The sequence below is a fragment of the Aptenodytes forsteri genome, unplaced genomic scaffold (genome assembly GCF_000699145.1).
Source record: "Aptenodytes forsteri isolate BGI_AS27 unplaced genomic scaffold, ASM69914v1 Scaffold65, whole genome shotgun sequence".
Classification (NCBI taxonomy): domain Eukaryota; kingdom Metazoa; phylum Chordata; class Aves; order Sphenisciformes; family Spheniscidae; genus Aptenodytes; species Aptenodytes forsteri.
The window spans coordinates 8,809,417-8,830,584 of NW_008795127.1; the positions used below are offsets into that span (position 1 = coordinate 8,809,417).

A 21,168-nucleotide genomic window follows, 5' to 3' on the forward strand; every position below is an offset into this window, starting at 1 on the left:
CCCGCATAGAAGTTACAGTTACAAAGAGGCAACTGCAACTGCTCTACAGATGTTGAAACTTCTTTAGCTTCATCAGTAACTTCAGGTAGCGAAACTCATGTTCAGGTAAGACATGTTACTCTCACAGTTGATAGTGAGTAAACAGACCAAGTCACAGAATAGATTCGATAAAAAAGGTGGCTGAGCATATGCTGTATGAATTTGTAAATGAAGCACGAGGCAGCAGCCAAGAGGATGTTGGTAATAGTTCGGGCACACCCTTCTCACAGGGCAACGGCGTGCTGAGCTCCGGGGTTGACAGGACATAGTATCCCTCATACAGTGAATTAGTATAGGAAAAAATACTGAAGTCTTAAGAGTAGATCGAGAACTTCAGACACAGTAACGTGAATGAAACAAAGCTCTCACTTTCAAACACATATTTATGATACTTTGATAATTATCAAGTTGTTTGCTGTAGGTACAAAGCATTTCAATCTTTCCAGAGTATGCAAATAACTGGGCTGGAAAATAACCCTTGAATACAAAGAAAAGACATTCACATTTAACCTACATAAAATTAACATGAGAAACTATTTGGATAGTAATATTGAAGGTTTCATGGTACAGAAGACTGTGACTCACCCCCTCTGATCAATACAAGCAGCAGGCTACATTCTGAGAACTGGTGAAGGCAATCCCAGCCTCCATCACCAACATGCACGTAATGAAGAACTGCTTCTCTAGAAAGGGCTCTACATTATAATCGCCTAATTGTAACATAAATACATTCAACTTTAAATAATATTTTAAGTCAAGAGCCTTAGGACTAGTAGCTCAAATAGTGCAAAATATTAAAAAAAAATTCTTGGGAAACCTCTTACATGTGTTCTTTATCCTCTTTGCCAGCTTTTAAGTTTGTTTCCTATTCAAAAACAGATTTGTAACTCTGCAAGCAACACAAAGTAGTAAGATAAACTAATGGCTCATTTAAAAACTAAATTTGTGACTGTATTACGGACATTTAGGCTGTAATTTCTGTGTCTTATTGCTAGCAGCTTTTCTACTGCTCTGCTTAGATACTATCACTTTTGCTTTAAAAAGATCAACGCGACAGCTCATCACAAGTCAAATAATTGAAAAACTCTTCTAAAAAGTAAGGAAAACCACAAGTGTTTAAGGTCATGAACAGACCCTCAGATCAAAATATCACTGCATTTAACTACTACTAAATTGGCCTTCTCTTCCAGCATTACATTTGAGTAACTCAGAATTTTCTTTAGCATATGCTTTTAGAAATCACAGAAGAGTTGAGGTTGGAAGTGACCTCTGGAGGTCATCTGGTCCAAACCCCCTGCTCAAGCAGGGCCACCTAGAGCCAGCTGCCCAGGCCATGTCCAGATGGCTTTTGAGTATCTCCAAGGATGGAGGCTCCACAACCTCCCTGCACAACCTGTGCCAGTGCTCTGTCACCCTCACAGTCAAAAAGCATTTCCTGATGTTCAGATGGAGCCTCCTGTGTTTCAGTTTGTGCCCACTGTCCCTGGTCCTGTCACTAGGCGCTGCTGAAGAGTCTGCCTGTCTTCTTTACACTCTCCCTTCAGATACTTATATACATTAGTAAGATCCCCCCAACACCTTCTCTTCTCCAGGCTAAACAGTCCCCGCTCTCTCAGCCTTTCCTCATAGGAGAGGAGCTCCAGTCCCTTTATCATCTTTGTGGCCCTCTGCTGGACTCTCTCCAGTATGTTGGGGTGTCTCTGGTACTGGGGAGCCTAGAACTGGACACAGGACTCCAGGTGTGGCCTCACCAGTGCTGAGCAGAGGGGAAGAATCATCTCCTTCAACCTGCTGGCAATACTTTGTCTAACGCAGACCAGGTTACCCTCTGCCTTCTTTGCAGCAAGGGCACGTTGCTGGCTCATCTTTGACTTGGTGTCCACCAGGAACCCCAGGTCCTTTTCTGCCAAGCTGCTTTCCAGCTGCGTGACCCCCAGCATATATTGCTGCATAGGCTTGCTCCTCCCCAGGTGCAGGACTTTGCAGTTCTCCTTGTTGAAGTTCATGAGGTTCCTGTCAGCCCATTTCTTCAGCCTGTCGAGGTCCCTTTGGATGGCTGCACGACCCTCTGGTGTATCAGCCACCCCTCCCAGTTTGGTGTCATCAGCACACTTGCTGAGGGTACACTCTGCCCCATCATCCAGGTCATTACTGAAGATGTTGAACAGGACTGGGCCCAGTATTGACCCTGGGGTACACTGCTAGCCACTGGCCTCCAACTAGGCGTTGCACTGCTGACCACCACCCTCTGGGCCCTGCCATTCAGCCAGTTTTCAGTCTACCTCACTGTCTGCTCATCCAGCCCATACATCAACAGCTTTTCTATGAGGACCTCATGGGCCAAAAACCTGTGTCAAGATGAGTGGGTAATGATCATGCTTCTTGTAAAATTTTGTCTTAAGAGACATTCCTGCTCAAATTGACTCTTTTTGTTGAAAAATTTTGTATTACAATACTGGTTTACACCCACACACTCCATTTGAAACATACCTTTTTCCAACAAAGTTTTAAATACTGATTTGCCTTACTATTAGAAATAAGGACGACAAGATTGTACACACAAGTTCTCTGCTACTAAATGATAAAGGTTGCTAGCTGACGTGATGCATGTTCAGATATGAGAATTTCTGAAGTATGAACCACAGAAAAATCTGAAGTCAGTTGCTGAAACCAACACAAATACTGTTTATTTGTGGGATGCAATTTTACATCAACACCAGCAAAAGACCTAAAAATCAACCAGACGAACTCATGTTAGGCGGCATAACAGTATTTTTGTCAAGTCGTGAGTCACAGGAGTTTAGCACACCTTATTTATGTAATATCCAAATAACTAAGACATAAAGCATTCACAGTTACAGGTTAACTGCTGTTCCTGCAACAGCAGCGTCAGTAGGTACTATTTTGTGACAACACATGTACACATGCACACACACACACACACACAGAGGGGGAAAAAGTTTAAAAAATAAAAACAAACAAAAAATATCAAGCCAAGTTTTGGTCTCAATTACAGACAACAAACTATTTAGTTGGTGGATGGATTCTATACACTTTTACAGCAATATGAAAGGACAAAATATAAGGCCTAGAAAGAGGTATTTTAGCAGTTATAATTAAAACCAGGGCACAAGCTAACCTTTAAAGCTGTCTATATGAATTCCAAGAGTATTAAACAATTTGTTAGACTTGTGACCAAGGGTCAACAGAAATCTGGGAAAACCTTAACACAACTGAAGTCCATTTCTTGCCCTCCAAAAAAGTAACTTGGGAATATTAACCAAGTAGCAATGAGCAGTAACTAATTTTGATTATGTGAGCATATTTGTGATGAAATAAAATGCATGTATTTGTGGTAAAATGGGAGAAGCCTCCAGTCCTCTACAAATGTTAGAAAAGGCTACACAAAGGTAACCCAAGTATTTATTGTAGCTTAAAGACAACCTTAAACAGGTTTTAACTGAAAACTCAGGTACATAAAGGATTCCAGTAAATTCCATCCTCTTCAGCTTGCTTTCCTTGAAAAAGATAAAAACTGAAAAAACAACAGTAACACAGAATTATATTAATATTTTAAATACTTAATATTATTTTGCTGTAGAATGACATTTAATTTGTGGAATGTTTCAGTTACTAATATTCATAGAATCATTTAGGTGGGAAAAGACCTTTAAGATCATTGAGTCCAAAGAGCTCCAAATGTTTGTCATCTATCAACTTAGGAGTGTCCACTGCTATAGTCTCTGGACGCTGTTTTCCTTTCACTAACTGGCTTTCTACTTTACATCTCCCAAATACCAAGCAGGAATTGCACATAGATCATCAAGTTTCTGCTATAAGGACAGTAATAGTACACCAGAAAGATTAGCATAAGACCCGTGACACTTCTGCCAGAATGACCTCTCAGTGTCTCATCCAAGAAGTCAGCATATTCAGTATATTACTTTTCAAAAGGAAAAAAAACCCCAAAAGCAAACACCAAACTTGTACTAAATACAAGGTAAACTGAGTAGCTTAGTTAAGTTTCCATAATTGTTTAAAAATGAGAGGGAATTTCTCCAAAATACAAGAGCTGGCAATGTTAGGATCCTCTGCTTATCAGCATATATAGCAAAAACAGAAGGATGGATAGCACAGGGAAGCTTATCAAGCCATACGGGTCCATTTTAATCCATTTGTTCTCTATAAATGTCAGTAAAGCTGTCTACTAGCTGTAATTGAATTTGTGGCTTATTTTATGAAGATGCATGTTTATAAACCAGCTGAAGACTAAAGATTCATCCTGATTGCAAGTGGAAGAAAAAAAAAAAATTGCAGCATCTATCCGATTCATTTCCAAACACATTCTTCCTTTCCATCACTCCCGATTACTTTTACCCAAAGGAAAAAAAAAGTTTGTTTACTTATACAGAGCGAGTATTTTCTGAGGTTTCTTTTCCTCTGTTTTCTTTGCTTGTAATTAAACTTAGTATTCTGCTAAACGTTAGCAAAACTTGGAAAAAGAGCACCTGGTTGAGCTGAACAGATTTCTGTTGACCCTGTTCTATGAAACTTATACCTATAACAGTAATAGATTAAAAGTGTCTTTGGCTCTTGCTTCCATTATTGGAAGCCAAATTATTTGTGACATACAAAACCTTTTATACAAACCTTGTATTTGTTGCAGGATTCATGCCAATTTGTGCTAAACAGTTTTCTAGAGTCAGTAACTAGTTTAATGTTTAAGAACAATTACAGTATTTCACTTAAAATCTTAGCAACCACAATTTAGCCTAATGTTAAAAGTTATATTGCTTCTAAGTTCATTCTTTTAAGAACTAAACCAGCAGCTCCAATGATATTTCCTTACAGTTATACTATGGTAATATACACATTTACATCAGAAGTCTTAATAAAACGTGTGTTTTAGTAAGAGGCTTATTGTAAACATTAAATACCACACTCCACCGAATTAATTTCTTGTGCAAACTGGCATCAAACATGGAATTAAGGTTATGCATATTAATACATGAGAAAGCAACGACTATGTATATTTTACCACTATCAACTTCTTATACTATGGTAATATACACATTTACATCAGAAGTCTTAATAAAACGTGTGTTTTAGTAAGAGGCTTATTGTAAACATTAAATACCACACTCCACCGAATTAATTTCTTGTGCAAACTGGCATCAAACATGGAATTAAGGTTATGCATATTAATACATGAGAAAGCAACGACTATGTATATTTTACCACTATCAACTTCAAAGAGCTATTTAGTGTCATGGAAACCCGAACATAACTATTTCATGGGGAAAGGTAGTATTTTCTTCTTAGCATCATGAAATTCTAGGTTTTGTATATGCATACATATTGTATAGTTATGTATATACAAATATACACAAACAAACACAAACAATTTTTGTCTTTGGCAGCTGAGTTTGACAAACAAGAACCAACAACAACAAAAAACAGATCTGAACACAATTGACCACCTGTAGCACCACAATTACAACCTTCTGGTCCAGGGCAGCAAATTAATGCACTTTTGCTAAACTAGGCTTAACCCTGAAAGTAGTCAAGTTAATGACAGTTGTTCCTGACTTCAGTGATGGCAGAATAGGACCTTCGATACAGCTGAAAATTTCACATTCAACCTAAAACGCTTTCCCCCCCTTCCCCTGGATTGCATTCTGGAGAAATATCAAAACTTCCAATACCTAATAAAATATTTCTACAGAAAAGTAATGTTATTCTTCGTCCCAAAACATCCACTGGCCTTTTTTTGTTAAATGCTCCGTGAATCAATATGGAACATTTTAATAAATCCTTAGGGATCGAAGTTTAATAGCACCGGATACTTCAAGGACCTATTCATAAAAATCAACACTAGTATTACTTAATAAAGAAGGGTAAGGCAAAGACAACGTGACAAAAATCACAGAACTTCAACATCATTCCATTCACGCATTTTCCCCAAAATAATCACTAGAACTGTCCTATACAGATAAAGAGATGAGTGAAATAGGCAGTGGTCCCTACTAAAACGTACTGTCATTTAATGCTGGTGTTTAACATGCCCATTGCCTGCAATGGACATTCTGCTAGGAAATTCCAATCCCCAGCATGAAAGAAAAAGTAATGTTTTGACTATTCGATATCATATTTTTAATCACTTAGAAACACAAAGTTAGAGACCCTGTGAAAGGCTGATGTTACAAACAAAAAAAACCCCACCCAAATCTGTATTATCTATGTGCTAGGGGTGAGCAGACTTTATTCCCCAAACCACTAATTTTAGCTAGAATTTTCAATTTCACTAGATCGCAACGTAGACCAAACACTCTTGGTACACCAAAAATTAAAAGGAGTATGCCAAAGGCAATTTACGAAAGTCTAAAACCCATTTTTAAAAGGTACTTTAATTTGTTCATTTGTACCTGTAATGACTACTGCAGTTTTAACATTAAAAAGTCAGTACTTTTTTCTTCAAATGGAAATAATCTGTGGCATGTACAACTATTACAGTGTTTTAATATTTATATGTATATATATTTTTCTTTTTTTAAGACACCAATGTTTCATTCCTATTAAGCAATAGGTCAGGTTTGGCGAACTCCGATGAAGAAAGTCACAGCATGTCTTCTCCCCTCAGAAATTGGCATCTCAAATAGTAACATTAAAATTGACAATAGTTCTTCACATAACTATGTCCAAGCAGTCTATTCATTTCATTTTCTGAAATGCTACATTTGAGACCAAAAGAAAAACAAAATAACTGAAGTTTCAACAAACATGTAAGTGATGACTAGAAATATGCCACAAAATTATTTTTACAATACATTTCTGCAGAAATAATCCCTAGGTGAAGCTTTTTTTATACACATATACAAAATTTAGACAGCAATATACACATAATCACAGTGAAGACGCTGGCAAGTTCACCAATTCGTAGTGTAAATACAAAATGCAAAGCAGCCTTCAAAGAGAACAATGCTACACAGCAAGCATAGCTAGCTTGTTAAATAGCAAACATCAAAAGTTCCCTGCAAAAGGGATGCAGTGCAAGAAAAGCAGCATGCACTTTGATACAAATAGCAGTTTATGGCTAATGGTTGACATAACTGTGGTAACAGTGACTCTTGAGTGGCTGTGCATAGTTAAACTCCTATGTCATCTGTTTTCCTTTATACCATTCCACAAACTCATCCAACAACACTGGCCCTGTAGAGAGATCAAATAACTGTATTTTACAAAATTTTGTAAAAGGACACTGAATGATTAAGCTCAGAGAAATAAATTATTTTAGAACACCAACATATGGTAGTACTTACAGGCTCCGTCTTCATCATAGTTACTGAGGTCAAGGTTAATCGTTCTGCTGAATTCAAGAACGTTACACCATTGGTCCTTATTGATAACTTTGTATTTTGATTGCTGCTTAAGGCAAGAGACAGAAGTTACTAAAATGTATTTTCAACTCCCTCAAATTCAGATTTTCTTACGGAAAATTTAAACCTTGTGATGAATTATTATTTTAATCTGTATGCCATCTAAAACTAAACAGGATTAGAAAAACAACTTAGTAGTCAAACTAGTGTTGAATAATTCACATTTCTGATCAAGACATCTTTTAGTGGACAAACATATAGCAATAAAATGAAAGTTCAAAAGCAAATCAAAGACACTCTATACTTTGTCCTGCATTACATAAACCTTAACAGCACAGAGATTTGGGGAAAAGGAAGAAAGGAAAGATAACCAGTTACAAGTGCTGCTTTGGGGGTTAGTATATTCTAAATCAGAACAAAAAATTCTTAACTACTCATTCTACCTCTAGTTAAACTATCAGAGAAGACAGCCAAAAAAAAAAAATGTAATTCTGGTTTAAACTTCATACCTCTAGAAACTGGTGAAATACTGGAAAAAGGGACCATGTTTTTCCTAAAAGAAGGCCCAACATACACTTGGCAGTATTGATATCTAGGCTGCGCTGGTCCTTTTCCTGCATAAAAAGAAAAAGGTCAAAAAGGAAAAGAGAGCGTGATTTCAGGATTCTTCACTTCCCCCATTGCCTGTACTACAGCTCACCCATACATAAAATAAATTAACAAATAAATAATAAATAGCAGTATCTAACAGTGGGTTTTAATAAAACACAGCTTCCTAGTAAAATTTCCTTCCTCACAGCTAATGGCTTGCTATACAGAGATGCTGCTTTCTATAGACTTTCCCAAAAAACTGTCACCACTATTGCAGATGAGGCATACACTCCCATTTGTGACTTCAGACCTTTCTAGAAAGCAATGGCCATTAGACCCATACCCATGTTTGCATGTATGCCTCTGCATAGCCTTACGTCTCTTAAAATAGTATTGCTGCACATATTTCCTGCTGTATTATTACAACTACGTGAACTGTCAGTAGATAGTTAAGCAGCTATCAAGTAACACTGACTATGCAGGAGTGAGCCAAGGAGGTTCTTTCTTCTGTTATTCTACTGATTATATGAACTTCAGATTAAATTAATTATCAAATGAGCAGAGGGAACATAATACACTAGCACATGGAGACCCCTCTCAGAACTGTCCCAGTTTTAGTTCAACGTAGCAGTAGTATATTAAGGCTTACAGGATGATTTTTTTGTTTCTGCTAAGAAAAAGAAGCATCATCTGTACCCAGCAGATTCACTGCATCTAATCAGTGGGAAAGTTAATATATTTGGTAACACAACTTCTGCACATCTCAAAATTAACATGTGTACATGTAAGATTCCATTTTGTTATTTTAAATAGTTTATCCATCTACATTTGTTGTCTTGAAATTAAATAAATTTTGGTGAGAGATGAGACGTAAAACCCCACCCTTTTATGCCTTGGTTATAGCATTAAGCTACAAATTTAGAAATTAATTAAATCACAAAAAATAAAGTTCCATATTAGCTACTGTAGACCTTGATCTCTCTATATGTACTCATGATTGCAAAGTCTAAATTAAGAAAAAACAGGGATATAGGGATATCCAGCACACAGGGAGCGCCTAACAGAACAGTGCAAGACAGCTACCCAAGACAAAGGGAACTGAGCCCTACGCCTCACCTGTACAAGTGCAGTTGCATGTATTACAGAATACACATCTTTATTAAAAAAACAAGCTCAAAACATAACTGAATTGTCTTCTATCATGTAGGAAGGATGTGGTAGAGCGAGATCCCAGTTCTCAGACAACTAAATGCCTTAGCCACAAGGTTATCCTCTCTTCTTGAAACCCATTTCATACAAAATACACCTCAACTCTAAAATTGTGTTGACAAAACTTAATGCAGATTTGTTTTGGAAGGAAAGTGGGGAGGCCAGCAACTCTGAAAACACCAGAAACTGTTTTACATTCTGGTCACTAAATCCAGGAGGGGCTTTACTCAATCTGATCTAGAGGGAAAAAAGTAAATCTCAGGATGAACAAAGCTTTTCGATTAGTGATAAAGCGGAAAAACAAACCTGCAAAAGCATTTCTGTATTAATATGATACAATTCTTTCACTTATTTCCAGTATCAAATAGTTCTAAAAACTAATCCTCTTTCCAAAGCCCATTTACACCTCTGTCACAAGCACCTTTAAGCAGAAATCATACTGCTGTGAGAATATATTTTATTTTCCATGCTGTTTATACTCTGAATTCTTCCCACACACTCAAGTGTTAATGAAATCAGGCTCTGTTGCCTTTACTTTGGCCATGCTGTTTTTACATGCCTTACATTGTTAAGTTTCTACATTCTCCCTCTCCGACTACTGTTCAGAACAAATTGTTCAGATAAGCCCCTTATACCCACATCCAACTGCCTAATGGCACATCTGCCATGACAGATGCTCCCATTTCATTCTTAACATACATTCCAGATACTCCTCAATGATTCTATGATTCTATGATTCTATGATCTGCCATGACAGATGCTCCAATTTCATTCTTAACATACATTCCAGATACTTAACATTCTCTTTCTTGGATACAGTGGAAAGAATATATTGACAAACTCTGATAAATTTCAGTATTTGTTTTACATTGATGACAGTCTTTCTGAGATTTTTTTTCCCAATATTTCAGATAAAAGACCTATTTAAGCCATGAAATACATGCTTCCGCATGTTCTCAAACTTGGCAATGACAATGGCAAACAGGGAGCAAGGAATGTATTTTTGCTTAATACCAACATATGGTGTTTTAAATTATTTCCTCAAATCCATGCTAACTTAAATCGTGCATGCTGCATAAGACCTCGATGATACTTGTTTTTATTGACAAACTAACTCTAAATACCAAATCACAACAGACGCTTTCAAAAATTCTCTCTTAAAACTTCAGAAGTTTAGACAAGTGTATTTTGCCATGGAGCACTTCCTGGAAATGATTACCCTTAGGATGGAAATCACACAATCTTTTGAATCAAAACCCAAAACTGTTCCCATCAGCTTTTTTCTATCAATCACTTCAATTATTCTGATAAAAACTATGTACATATTCATCTGCCACATCTAGATAAATATATCAGCCTTTGCCAGCATTCATTTCTATTCTTACTAGACGCTATTCTCCTACAGACTTGCCCTGGCTCCACAGTACTGGAAGTTCAATAATTCTACTGATCTAATATTGTTTTGACAATTCCCCTGTTGATATACCTTTGACTTGCAGTTCTACAATCCAGGGGGTTTTTTGTCACAAATGATGTCGCAGCATTTGTGTTTCAATGTTTAAATTCTTTTTCAAGAACACTGTTTATCACATCAATTTGGTACCTCTTGAAAAAACGCCACCCACCATCCTCTTTTTTAGTTTCTGTACTAACTTTTGACAGGCCATCAGCTGGTGCAGATTTGCTACTACTAAAACATTTTTTAATCTATTCCAAACGTTTCATCAGTATCTTGAACTTCTTTGGCAACGTTAGTTATTTCTAGCCTTTGCATTTTACATTGAGCAAAACTGGCAGAATAAATTTTTACACAGCAAAGGAGGAATTAAGATGTTGATATGGCTTTTTTTTCTCTCATACTAACTAATACCATGCTTTCTGTCATATTCAGCTGTAAGTTTCCTTGGTTAAAAGTGAACTACCGTGAATCTCTGCACGCTGACATGCCAAAAGTACTGATGTACCACAAATCTGAGTTACTTATGACAGACTTAACTATCAGAATTGCTATCAGTTCAATTTCTTCTTATTATTTTTCTCATGTTACTTTTTTTGCTGCAAATTTTCTTGGTGCTTTTGGTTCTTCTGCACTGAAATCTGAGCTTCAGTTTTGCCTGTGATCATTTTTATGTTAAATCTTCTGTATATTCCATCACGTTAGCAAGATGGATGTCCAAATTCATGTCAAAATGTTAATTCAGAAAATTAAAGTTCTTTTACTGCTCCCTTTAAGTAGGAATAGTCTTATGCATATTATAGGTTCCAATACCAGGTATAATTTTATCAATACATATTTTATGGTAGGAAGACTGATATCAGGATATTGTTTAATAAATACTGAGATCATCATTAATGACCTTCCAACAGTCTTCTGAACCAGTATTTATATTATATAATATTCAGCTTTTATCATGTTAGTTATTTTTACCACATGCAGAAATGCCTGAAGTGCCTTCCTGTTTTAAATATGTTTATGCTCACAAAATTCAAACAGCTAGAAGAAAAAACAGGGTAATTATAAAGCCAGTGGAAGTGGCAAAGCTCCAACGTGCAACAGAATAGGGCCTAAATGATTTCCTTGAAGTCACAAAATAGCTTGAAGCAGAGAGGTAACAAAACGTGTCAAAACACTAAGCCACTGGACATCAAGCATCCTGTATTTTTTTTTTTTCCCCCCAGTTCTGGCATTTTGCATATACTTTTTTAGAACACAAATAGTTCCATTTGGTAGAAGCAATCTTGAGTGGTATCTTAAGAGAAACATACTTAGAAGTATACAGCCTTCCAATTATTACTTACGAAAGTAAAGTTTTAATTTCAGATGCTGGTCTTCCACAGTACTTACCCGTGCAAAGTCAAATGCATATCTATAAATAAGTTTAAAATTGGTAGGCTCATTTAATAAAGATCTCAAGTAATCCAGAGAATTTCTCAATTTTTCTGTAGTGTCACATCTACAAGAAAAGCACAAAGTGAATTTAGAGTCTGTGTTCTTATACAGATGTCTGATGTTTTAGAAAAGAATCTCTAACACGTATCCTCATCAATCTGTTCAAAATACATCACTCTGTACAAAGGCATGTTTATGAGTTTGTCTGCGTAAAATGCCTTGATTAAATCCACAGCATGAAACAGATTTAGATAAAATAGCAAAGTCTTACACTGGTACTCTGATAAAAATTTGTTTGGCTTTGTAGAAAATGCACTCTCCAACAGATTAAACTAAGAGCTTGTCTACACACGGCAAACAACGAGCAAACCACAGCAGTGAAACAATACTTCTATAGTTTTGCTGAAACTATAGAACTTCCTACACCGTTTTAGTGATTCTGTTCTGGAAGATAAGTCACACCTACAACTACAGAACCTACACCATTTTAGTGATTCTGTTCTGGAAGATAAGTCAAAACACAGTTCTTTCTCCAACTCTATGAAACGTGATTATTCAACTACATTTATGTTAATTATGCCATGAAGATAAGCTCTCAACTGGAGAAAGCAACTCTTAGAAAGAGCATGACAATGCAGAGTCACAGAAAGGGTTTCTATTATTTAGCATTTTAAACTACACATGCTCTAACAACATACCAATATCTAATAGATAGGTCCGATCCAGTGACAAAGACAGATGTCTTTGGGGACAGAAACAACGTCAAACCTCATGACATTTCTGTTTTCCTGAGACTGCAGACACTTTAATACAACTGTATTTAAACATGCAGCCGTCAGGTTTCAAGTTGTCTCTAAGTGGCCATATAACCATAAATAGGACCAAAAATTTATGGCTTCTACTCCACAGTAAAGCTCTCTGGCTTTAGGTGTTTTGAGTCAAAACATCAAAGTGTGGTTCTTCTAAAAAACTCGGTTTACTATACCAAACTTAAGAGGCTTTTCAAAGCACTTACTGTAGTGATGTCATTCCTTTTAACCATTCTTGTAATGTAAAGTAGCCCATGTTTTGTGCATCCAATTTCCATGCTAGTACAAGCATAACTACCTGTTTTAAAGAAGAAAAAAAAAAATGAAAACTGAAAAGAATTAACAAAAAGATCCACACATTTTTCACATAACTACTGTTTAGTAGGCTACAAATGCTTTACTTGTATAAATGGGATGTTCAGATCTTTGTCACTTTTTAACTTTTAAAATAGTGTAGCAAACCTGTACATAATCCAAACAAGGAGAAGATAACAGTGGAAAGATACAGAGTGAACATCCACCCAAGTTACCAACCAGTAGCCACCTTACTTCAAGGGAGCATGCACAGTCATCTAGTGAGCAGTGCAATGAGGAAGACGAGTTGGTGCAAAAGCTACAGAAAAGGTTTCCCAAAACAACTACAAAATTTAAGTACCAATTTGACGACAAGTTACATTTGACATTTGTTAAGACTCTCATCTAGATGAACATCAGTTGCAATCCATGAGCTCTGTGAAATCCAATTATTCTAAAGCTGGTAATGACCCCACCTGAATCCAGCTACCCCAGGGTACCATCAGCCTACCTAATTTTGCGGGTCTGAACATGCAGTATAATTCAAGTAGATGTTAAGTAAAGCTAAGTGAACTAACATTAACACACATCAAAACAGAGGCTGATGCATAAATACTTCAGTTTTGACCGAAACGAGAGTCCTTTTCACATCTCACACAGAAGACTGAAGCAGTAAAGAATTTAGATAAAGTGATACCATAAGATTACTATCTTATGCAGGAACTTAAGAAACCATTTTTGATATATACACGGTAAAACTTGCAGGACAACTGACCCTGCAGACTAGAAGAATAAAAATAATCAAGTCATTTAAATTTGCAACTCAGCCACTAACTAGCTAGTGTTAGTGCAGCCCTACACGGTTTTTAATGCGAAATCAGAATACCTACTTATATACCCCAATGTCTGCATAAATCTCAAGAGTTTATTATACTAATGAACTCCAAAATTAGCAAATTACATCTTATATTTTCAGTAAATCTTTCAAAACCACAATTCTCATTTTACTTAGTCAGAGATAATGCTTTATGAATCCTGCAAAAGATGGGACTTGCATATACATTTAAATTAGGCAAAGCCTGTAAAAGGCACAACTATTCCTTTTTAAGTTTTATTTACTTCTATATATACATACATATAAAATATATATACCTATCTATATATATTCCTTATTTATGTTTTGAAATGGCATCATGGAAGTGCTAATATTGCTCACAATATTTGAAATCCCTTTCTCTCCTAGAAAACCCAAAGAAAACATTACTTTGTATTTTTGTAGTTGCTACATTAAATCTCCAGTGCTGTCTCATTGTTTCAGAAATTATAACCATCAGCACTTTTTTTTTTCTTTTTTTTAAATCTCTTTTTGGGGGGCGTGGGAAAGTGAAAGAGAAAGGGTGGCAACACAGACAAATTGAGTTTTTACAGGTTGACACTATGGGGTTTAAAATAAAGGCAAGTTGTTTCCAAATTTATATAAACCTCCCTGGTTTGTATTTTTTTAAAAAACTCCCAAGAATTTTTTAAATTCTTGATGGAAAAAATAAGAGATCTGAGACTGACTCATGTACATCGTAACAGATTAGGCATCTTTTGAATGGACTTTGAACTTACATTTTCTGGTTCAACTCCAATGTCTTCACAAAATTTCTCCATACCTTCTGGCCCTACAATGTCATCAGTGCCTGCAAACAAAATGCACTTTACTTATATCTGAAAGTTAAAACAGTCTGTCCTTTACAGCACAGGAGAAATGCAATCACACAGTACAACCTGAACTTCCATACAGGGTTTTTTTTGTTTGTTTTGACATGCAGTAAACATTTCCACACTTAGTATCAGACTTGGACACACTTAAATCTTTATCTCACCTTTGGAAACAGAGACAGAAAAACTGTAGAACAACTTTTCATTCCTGACAATATCCTTTACTCTACCTATTTGCTGAGATAACGTTGGAAGAGTAAATTAATAAGATATTTAAGAATGCACTTAAGACTACCAGAACATCCACGTAATATTACCACAGTTAAATGAGTGGACAATGGTTAGTGAAACTCGTTTCTTGGCTTGAATCTCTATGTGATAGAGAGATATCACGATCATATCACATAAAAATGTGATGTGTAGCCATACAGGATACAAGACATTATCATTCCCAGAACCTCATTCCTTACTGTCTTACATACTATCTTTATATAAGGTTATCTACAAAAAAGAGCCTAAAATAAAAATCTCCTGCTCCTGTTTACTCATATTGCTATACCATGGCCACACATTATCTGAATTTTAGTAACTGCAGGGGGAAGGAAGACATGAATTACAGCTATTTCTTTGCCAACATAAAAGGAAAAAAGATTCAAAATACAGATGCTATTAAAATGCACTACTATTAAAACATGCTGTTAAATCAATATATTTGTAACTTCTACAATGCTCTATTGAAAAAATTGTATAGGCATTAAGAATTGTGCTGTGCAATTCTATTTTTTTTTTTAAGTACATTTTAAGTATTTGTACTATTTTGTTAGAATTACTTTATGTTTAAAGGGCTCATTTGGGAAAAAAAACATTAGAGGCTGAAATGCCTGCTTTCATCCAGTATAAAGATCACATGTGCAAGAAAAGAGGCTTTATAAAGGGAAGATCAATTTACGTTTTATTATTAGGTGACCTACTATTCTAGAAATAACAAGGTTTAATTATATCTTTTCCCATCTTCTCATGACATCCTCTCACAGTTCTCTGAGTGTACACAACAGTCTTTAAAAAGATGCATTCTGCAATGTAAAGACACACTAGGGAAAAAAAACAAACAAATGCAGTGTCAGCTGTCTGCATATATAAAGGAGAAGAGTTATGAAGCAAGAACACAAAAGAGATTATTCTTTGAAAATTCATTTTTTAGAATGTTACTCAATACTGTAAACAGAATCATACTCTCCACTTTTCTCTGTTTTATCTTGGTGTATGCATCCAATGGAAACCCAAAAGTTCTTTCATATACAGCCTTCCTTTCATCCCTTCTTTCCATGAAAGTCTTGACAAAAATGAGTTATCCCTCTTGCTAGAGTAAAAAAATAAATTGAGCTGGTCAGAAAGGCAGAGAATCTAACAGGTTAGATTTGGCTTGAATTCGTCTGAATCTCCTCTCGCAGACTGCCACAGGCAAGTGAGATCTCAAAGTATTTAATTTAGTTTATATAATTTTATTAGAAGAAAAAAATATACTTTATTACATCAAATTAAGTCACTCTTCATTATGCCTAAGAAGTAGACAAAACAGAACAAGCTGTGAGCAACGTTATCCAAGACAGCATGAGAAAACTGCAAGATGACCTTATTTTCTTTGTCAATCACCTATTTCATTTCCTTTTGGTCTTTACAGTCATGAGATCATTTTTCCCCAAACTTCAAGTCCTCCCCTTCAGAAAACCATGTGTAAAAAAATGAATGCAACAACCAACTTCACTATTAAAGGATCATCTTTTGTGACCGATCATAATTAACAATCCTAGAAGTAATGCCTGAAGAAAGTTCTCATACACAAGAGCAAGAATAAGTAATTCAGTCTACCTTCCCTATACCTTGTGATGGAAAAAACTATATAAAGACAAGACTAGTACAAGATACTTGAATTTATTCACTTCTTTGCTTGAAACCGTAAGCACCAGATTCAGCAGGAACAAAACTAATGTTACTACCTCCCCCAGCTTTTTTTTTTTTTTTTTTTTTTTTTTTAATTGAAGACACACTTCTCCTCCTGCATAATTCTGTACTATTCAGCACTAACATGGCAGATGACAGAACTTCTAAAGCCCCAGAGGTAACAACATTTTGGACAGAAATACAGCCTTAACTATAGATTTGAATAGTAAAGTATACATGTTCCAAAATATTTTAAGTTGCACACATTTTGAATTCTTTTTATAGAATAGAGAGAAAGACAAAATTGCCCCTTCAACTCTTCAACTTCACGCTACACAGAACATAAGAAAAGCTTCTTTAAGGCTTTAAAAAAAAAAAGCCTCTATATTCAGTCTTGGAAAAGCTCAGTTAACGCAATTTTTATATTCCAATGTAGATTAAATCGTTATTAGGAGGAAATCCGCATTTCACCCTTACCTGCGTATTCATAGAACCATTCTAAGCATCTCTTACTTGAAAAGACTTCTTCCTCTGCTTTTATTCTAGTCGAATCATATTTTCTATACATACTTGAAAAAAGAAAGAGAAACAAGCAATTAATTCATCAAATTATTTAAAAGCAATCTTTTAGTCAACAGCCAGTGTAAGCAGCAACGTTTTTCCCTTCATGAACCAGTTTACCCAACATTCTGTCCTCATATCCAGTCATTTGGGACACTGCTTAACAGAGTAAGAATCACTGAACCTAAATACTGTGTTTGCTCAGTCTGTCACACTTCAACTGATTCACAATCGTTATCCATGTACATGAACTTTCCTTACAACAAATACAGACTAATTCAAATTCAACCCCAAACTGCTTTGTCTAAGTTCAAGTAAGATTTGTGTACACCATTAGTTACCACAATCAACTGATGGGCTGCAACTTGGCTGTGTGTCTAAACCCAGAGAAATTCCATGTCACAGTCAACACAGGTCCTATCTGTAGGCACACGCATACTTTGTGCACTCTGAATTATTAAGTAAGGAGAGCTGCACATACTCTTTTCACTTCCTCAAAAAATGCTATAAAAGGCATAAAGACCAAAATAGACATGACCCACACTTACACTATTCTAAAGCCAGTAAGTTGGTAACACAAAAGAACCACAGAGAACAGGTTACAGGTCCTCACTGACAATAACTCAAGGAACCTCATTCATCATTGGGTAAATAGTTATCTGAAATGCTAGATCCATAGCGCCCCTTCCCCCCAGAGATGACCGGCAAGGTAATGCTCTCTGACAAGAAGCATAAGGAATTTTAACTACATTCAGGAAACAACACTGAAGTACTAAATTCAGGAGGCTGGTATCTGAAACACCTAAAGCATGGAAGGCATAGCAGAAATTGAGGAGTTACTCCACCCTGTTTAGACTTTTCTGAAACAGAAACAGTACCGTTTGTGCCTGTTAGAGGAAAGAGACTCAGCAGTCCAAGTAGTTGTTCACTGCTGCATATGCATTCTCTGATCCATTTCCACCACTCTGCAGTAGCTTGGGCTCATAAAGGCTGGAAAGAGCCGAGCAATAAATGGCTTAGACTAGAGGAGGTAGCCAAGAATGGCTCTAAGTGTTCCAAGCATGCAGCCCTTCCTCCTACAGTGTCAAACCCTCCTGGGGAAGGACAACAAAGTGGCTAATTGGTTCAAGGAGAATTCTGAAACAACTTGATGAAATTAATTTGGAGTTAATTTCATCACCATTTTGGCCTTCTAGAAAGACATATAAAAGATGTCTACACTTACGACCTTAGAGTACATTGATCCCACTATTCTCCACCTAGCTCAGCTATCAGCTATGAGGAACTGTAGCTAGAAATTAACAGCGCACAGATCATTCTGACAGTAATTCAACGACTACTTCGTGTTTATTGTCATAGTTGCTTTAAAGCAACTAACCATTAGGAAACTAATACTAGTCAGAGCAAAATGATAAATTGCTAATTGGAAGACAAATACAAACAAGGCTTTTAAGAAATTTCAAGATGGAAAGAAAAATTAACACTGTACTGAAACACTGATCTGCAACAAACTGACACGCTGCAGAAAAATGCCAGCCATACATGTCTCAGAAACACATATATTCATATACCCACAATTTGTAGAGGTTTTTTGTTTGTTTGTTTTGAAAACACTTTTTTCTATTTGAATTACCTACTTTGTATAAGCTTTACTGCAGTTGCAAAGGAACAGGCTGACAGCACTGCCCAGTAAGTAAACAACTAAGCCAGAAGGTATAAGTGAGAGTTGGAACAGTTTTTTTTTCTTTTTTAAAGCAGGTCTGATAGCATTCTCATACTTGCAGAATGAACTGTGATTATGAAAGACCTCTCCAATATTTTTTAGGCTATTCTGAATTCAGAGGAATCAAAAAAATGTCTTGAAACAAAGAAAGGAGGCATTCTGCCACTTTGGCAAAAGTCTAATTACTCAGTATCCTCTTTTTTGTAGCCAACAAATGTGACAAACCAACTGGAATATCAAGTTGAAAACTGATTGTAGCAGGAGCTAGTCAACATCTTTATTCTATTCTATTTATTCAAGAAGTATGTAAGAACACTGCTGGGACCTAGGACATGCAAAGCTAATGTGGTTCCCAAAGACAGACATTCAACACAAGACTCAATGTTTTTTCTTACGAAGGGATGATAACCAAGTGCTTCGTCCTGCTTGTTCATGTAACTCATCCACACGTTAGCTGTCAGTATGTGACCAGTGGATTTGGGAAGGAACCCTCAAGAAACAAATTTATTGACAGAGCTCTAGGTCATCCAGGTATTTCAGAAAAAGGATTCCTGCATCTACAAGTGGCAGAGCTAAACACCGTAGCCGGAACCAAGACACCAATGACAGCAGTATGTGTAAGAGGAATGGTGAACGAGAACAGAAAAAAACAGCCCTTTTTATACATTCACTGCACCTATGCATAGCAAGTTTTCGTAGGACTGATAGGGGACTGAAAGTCATTTGTTGTGCTTAAGGCTAAGGTCATTGTTTAGGAACTGCAGGAAACAACAATAGTCATTAAGTCTGTGTGCCCAACATAATGCCAAGTAACTCCAAGCACAACGCTCTGGCCTCAAACTTATCATTGTTCAGAAACCTCAATATCTGACCACTGGAGTTTGATTTTTGAGAAACCAGAACTGATTACAGATCTTCCAACCTGTGCCGGTAAGAGAAATTACTTCACAGGTTCAGAAAATAGAATCAGAAAGGATATAATCTTGAGCTATCCCAGTCTCTGCTACAAGCTAAATCGCCAGACATTCATTAAAAGTGCAGGTGACACAGTATCACATTTGTAATGAAAACAGACTATGCATGGCCAAAAGTACAAAACCATGCAACAAAAATGGCTGGATGAATCTCAGATGCCTTTCTCTCAGCCTAAAGGAACTAATAGCAGATCACATATTCTGCAAGACAAGGATCACTTGAAAAGGAGTATGACAGAAACAAGTAACACCAATGCAGACCCGCTATTAGTGATCTCTCACGTATAAAGATGAAGCCTGTTCTCTCTCTGTTTACTCCAAACACCAAATGAGTTTCTCCCCCAGTCTAGTCAAACCAGATAGTTCTATTAGCAAGAGACTCCTAATCCCTGAAGTGCTTGGTGAAGTGAGATGAGCAGGGAGATACAAGCAAGTAAGTAGACAAGTACAGTCTAGGACAACTCAGTTCAATTATCACAGCAAGCCCAACCTGGCAGCACAGGGTAAAGGTGATTCCAAAGACTCTGTCCTCTGAACTATCATTAATACAGATTTGATCGTCTCAAGAACCGTATGGGCAGAGGAGAAAAACACAAACTGCCAGAGATGTCTGGCATCCATTTTGTGTCTTGGAATATTTCTCATATCTTTGGAATTTCTCTGTACATACTGCAAGATGATATGTCTTGTCTTTGTGCTAAGGACAGTGTCTCTTGCTACGCAGACAAATACAAACTGCCAGAGTGCACAGGGTAGATATCTGAATACTCTGGGAGCACCAAACATCTACTGAACAGATCCGAGTTCCAAATAGCAAGTCCTCAACAGCTCACAGCTTCTTCAAGATGACCAGCACCAGTACCTTCAAATATATGCACAACCATTATGGAGACCATGTTACAGTTTGGTAATTCGCTTATGCATTGATGGTCCCCCAAGAGGAACCTGCAGAGCTTGTCACACACCAGAAGTGAAAGAACATACTGCTCAGAGTCTGGAGGAAAAAAAAAAGGGGGGGGGGGGGGGGGGGAATAAAAACCACCAAAACACCCCC

At 36.6% G+C, this 21,168-nt stretch overlaps 1 protein-coding gene across 5 annotated transcripts in view; it reads right to left on the reverse strand.

The window, feature by feature from the left end:
- Positions 1 to 6,426: 6,426 nt before the first annotated feature.
- Positions 6,427 to 21,168, reverse strand: part of DCUN1D4 (defective in cullin neddylation 1 domain containing 4) — a 29,473-nt gene continuing 14,731 nt past the window's right edge. For all 5 annotated transcript variants that reach the window (XM_009277423.1, XM_009277422.1, XM_009277421.2 and 2 more), the window contains 7 exons: positions 17,334 to 17,425; positions 14,823 to 14,893; positions 13,121 to 13,212; positions 12,061 to 12,169; positions 7,925 to 8,029; positions 7,359 to 7,461; positions 6,427 to 7,248 (listed from right to left, as the gene is read on the reverse strand). In XM_009277423.1, coding sequence (XP_009275698.1) covers positions 7,193 to 7,248; positions 7,359 to 7,461; positions 7,925 to 8,029; positions 12,061 to 12,169; positions 13,121 to 13,212; positions 14,823 to 14,893; positions 17,334 to 17,425 — 628 coding nt within the window. In that variant the 3' untranslated portion in view covers positions 6,427 to 7,192. The remainder of the gene's footprint in view (positions 7,249 to 7,358; positions 7,462 to 7,924; positions 8,030 to 12,060; positions 12,170 to 13,120; positions 13,213 to 14,822; positions 14,894 to 17,333; positions 17,426 to 21,168) is intronic.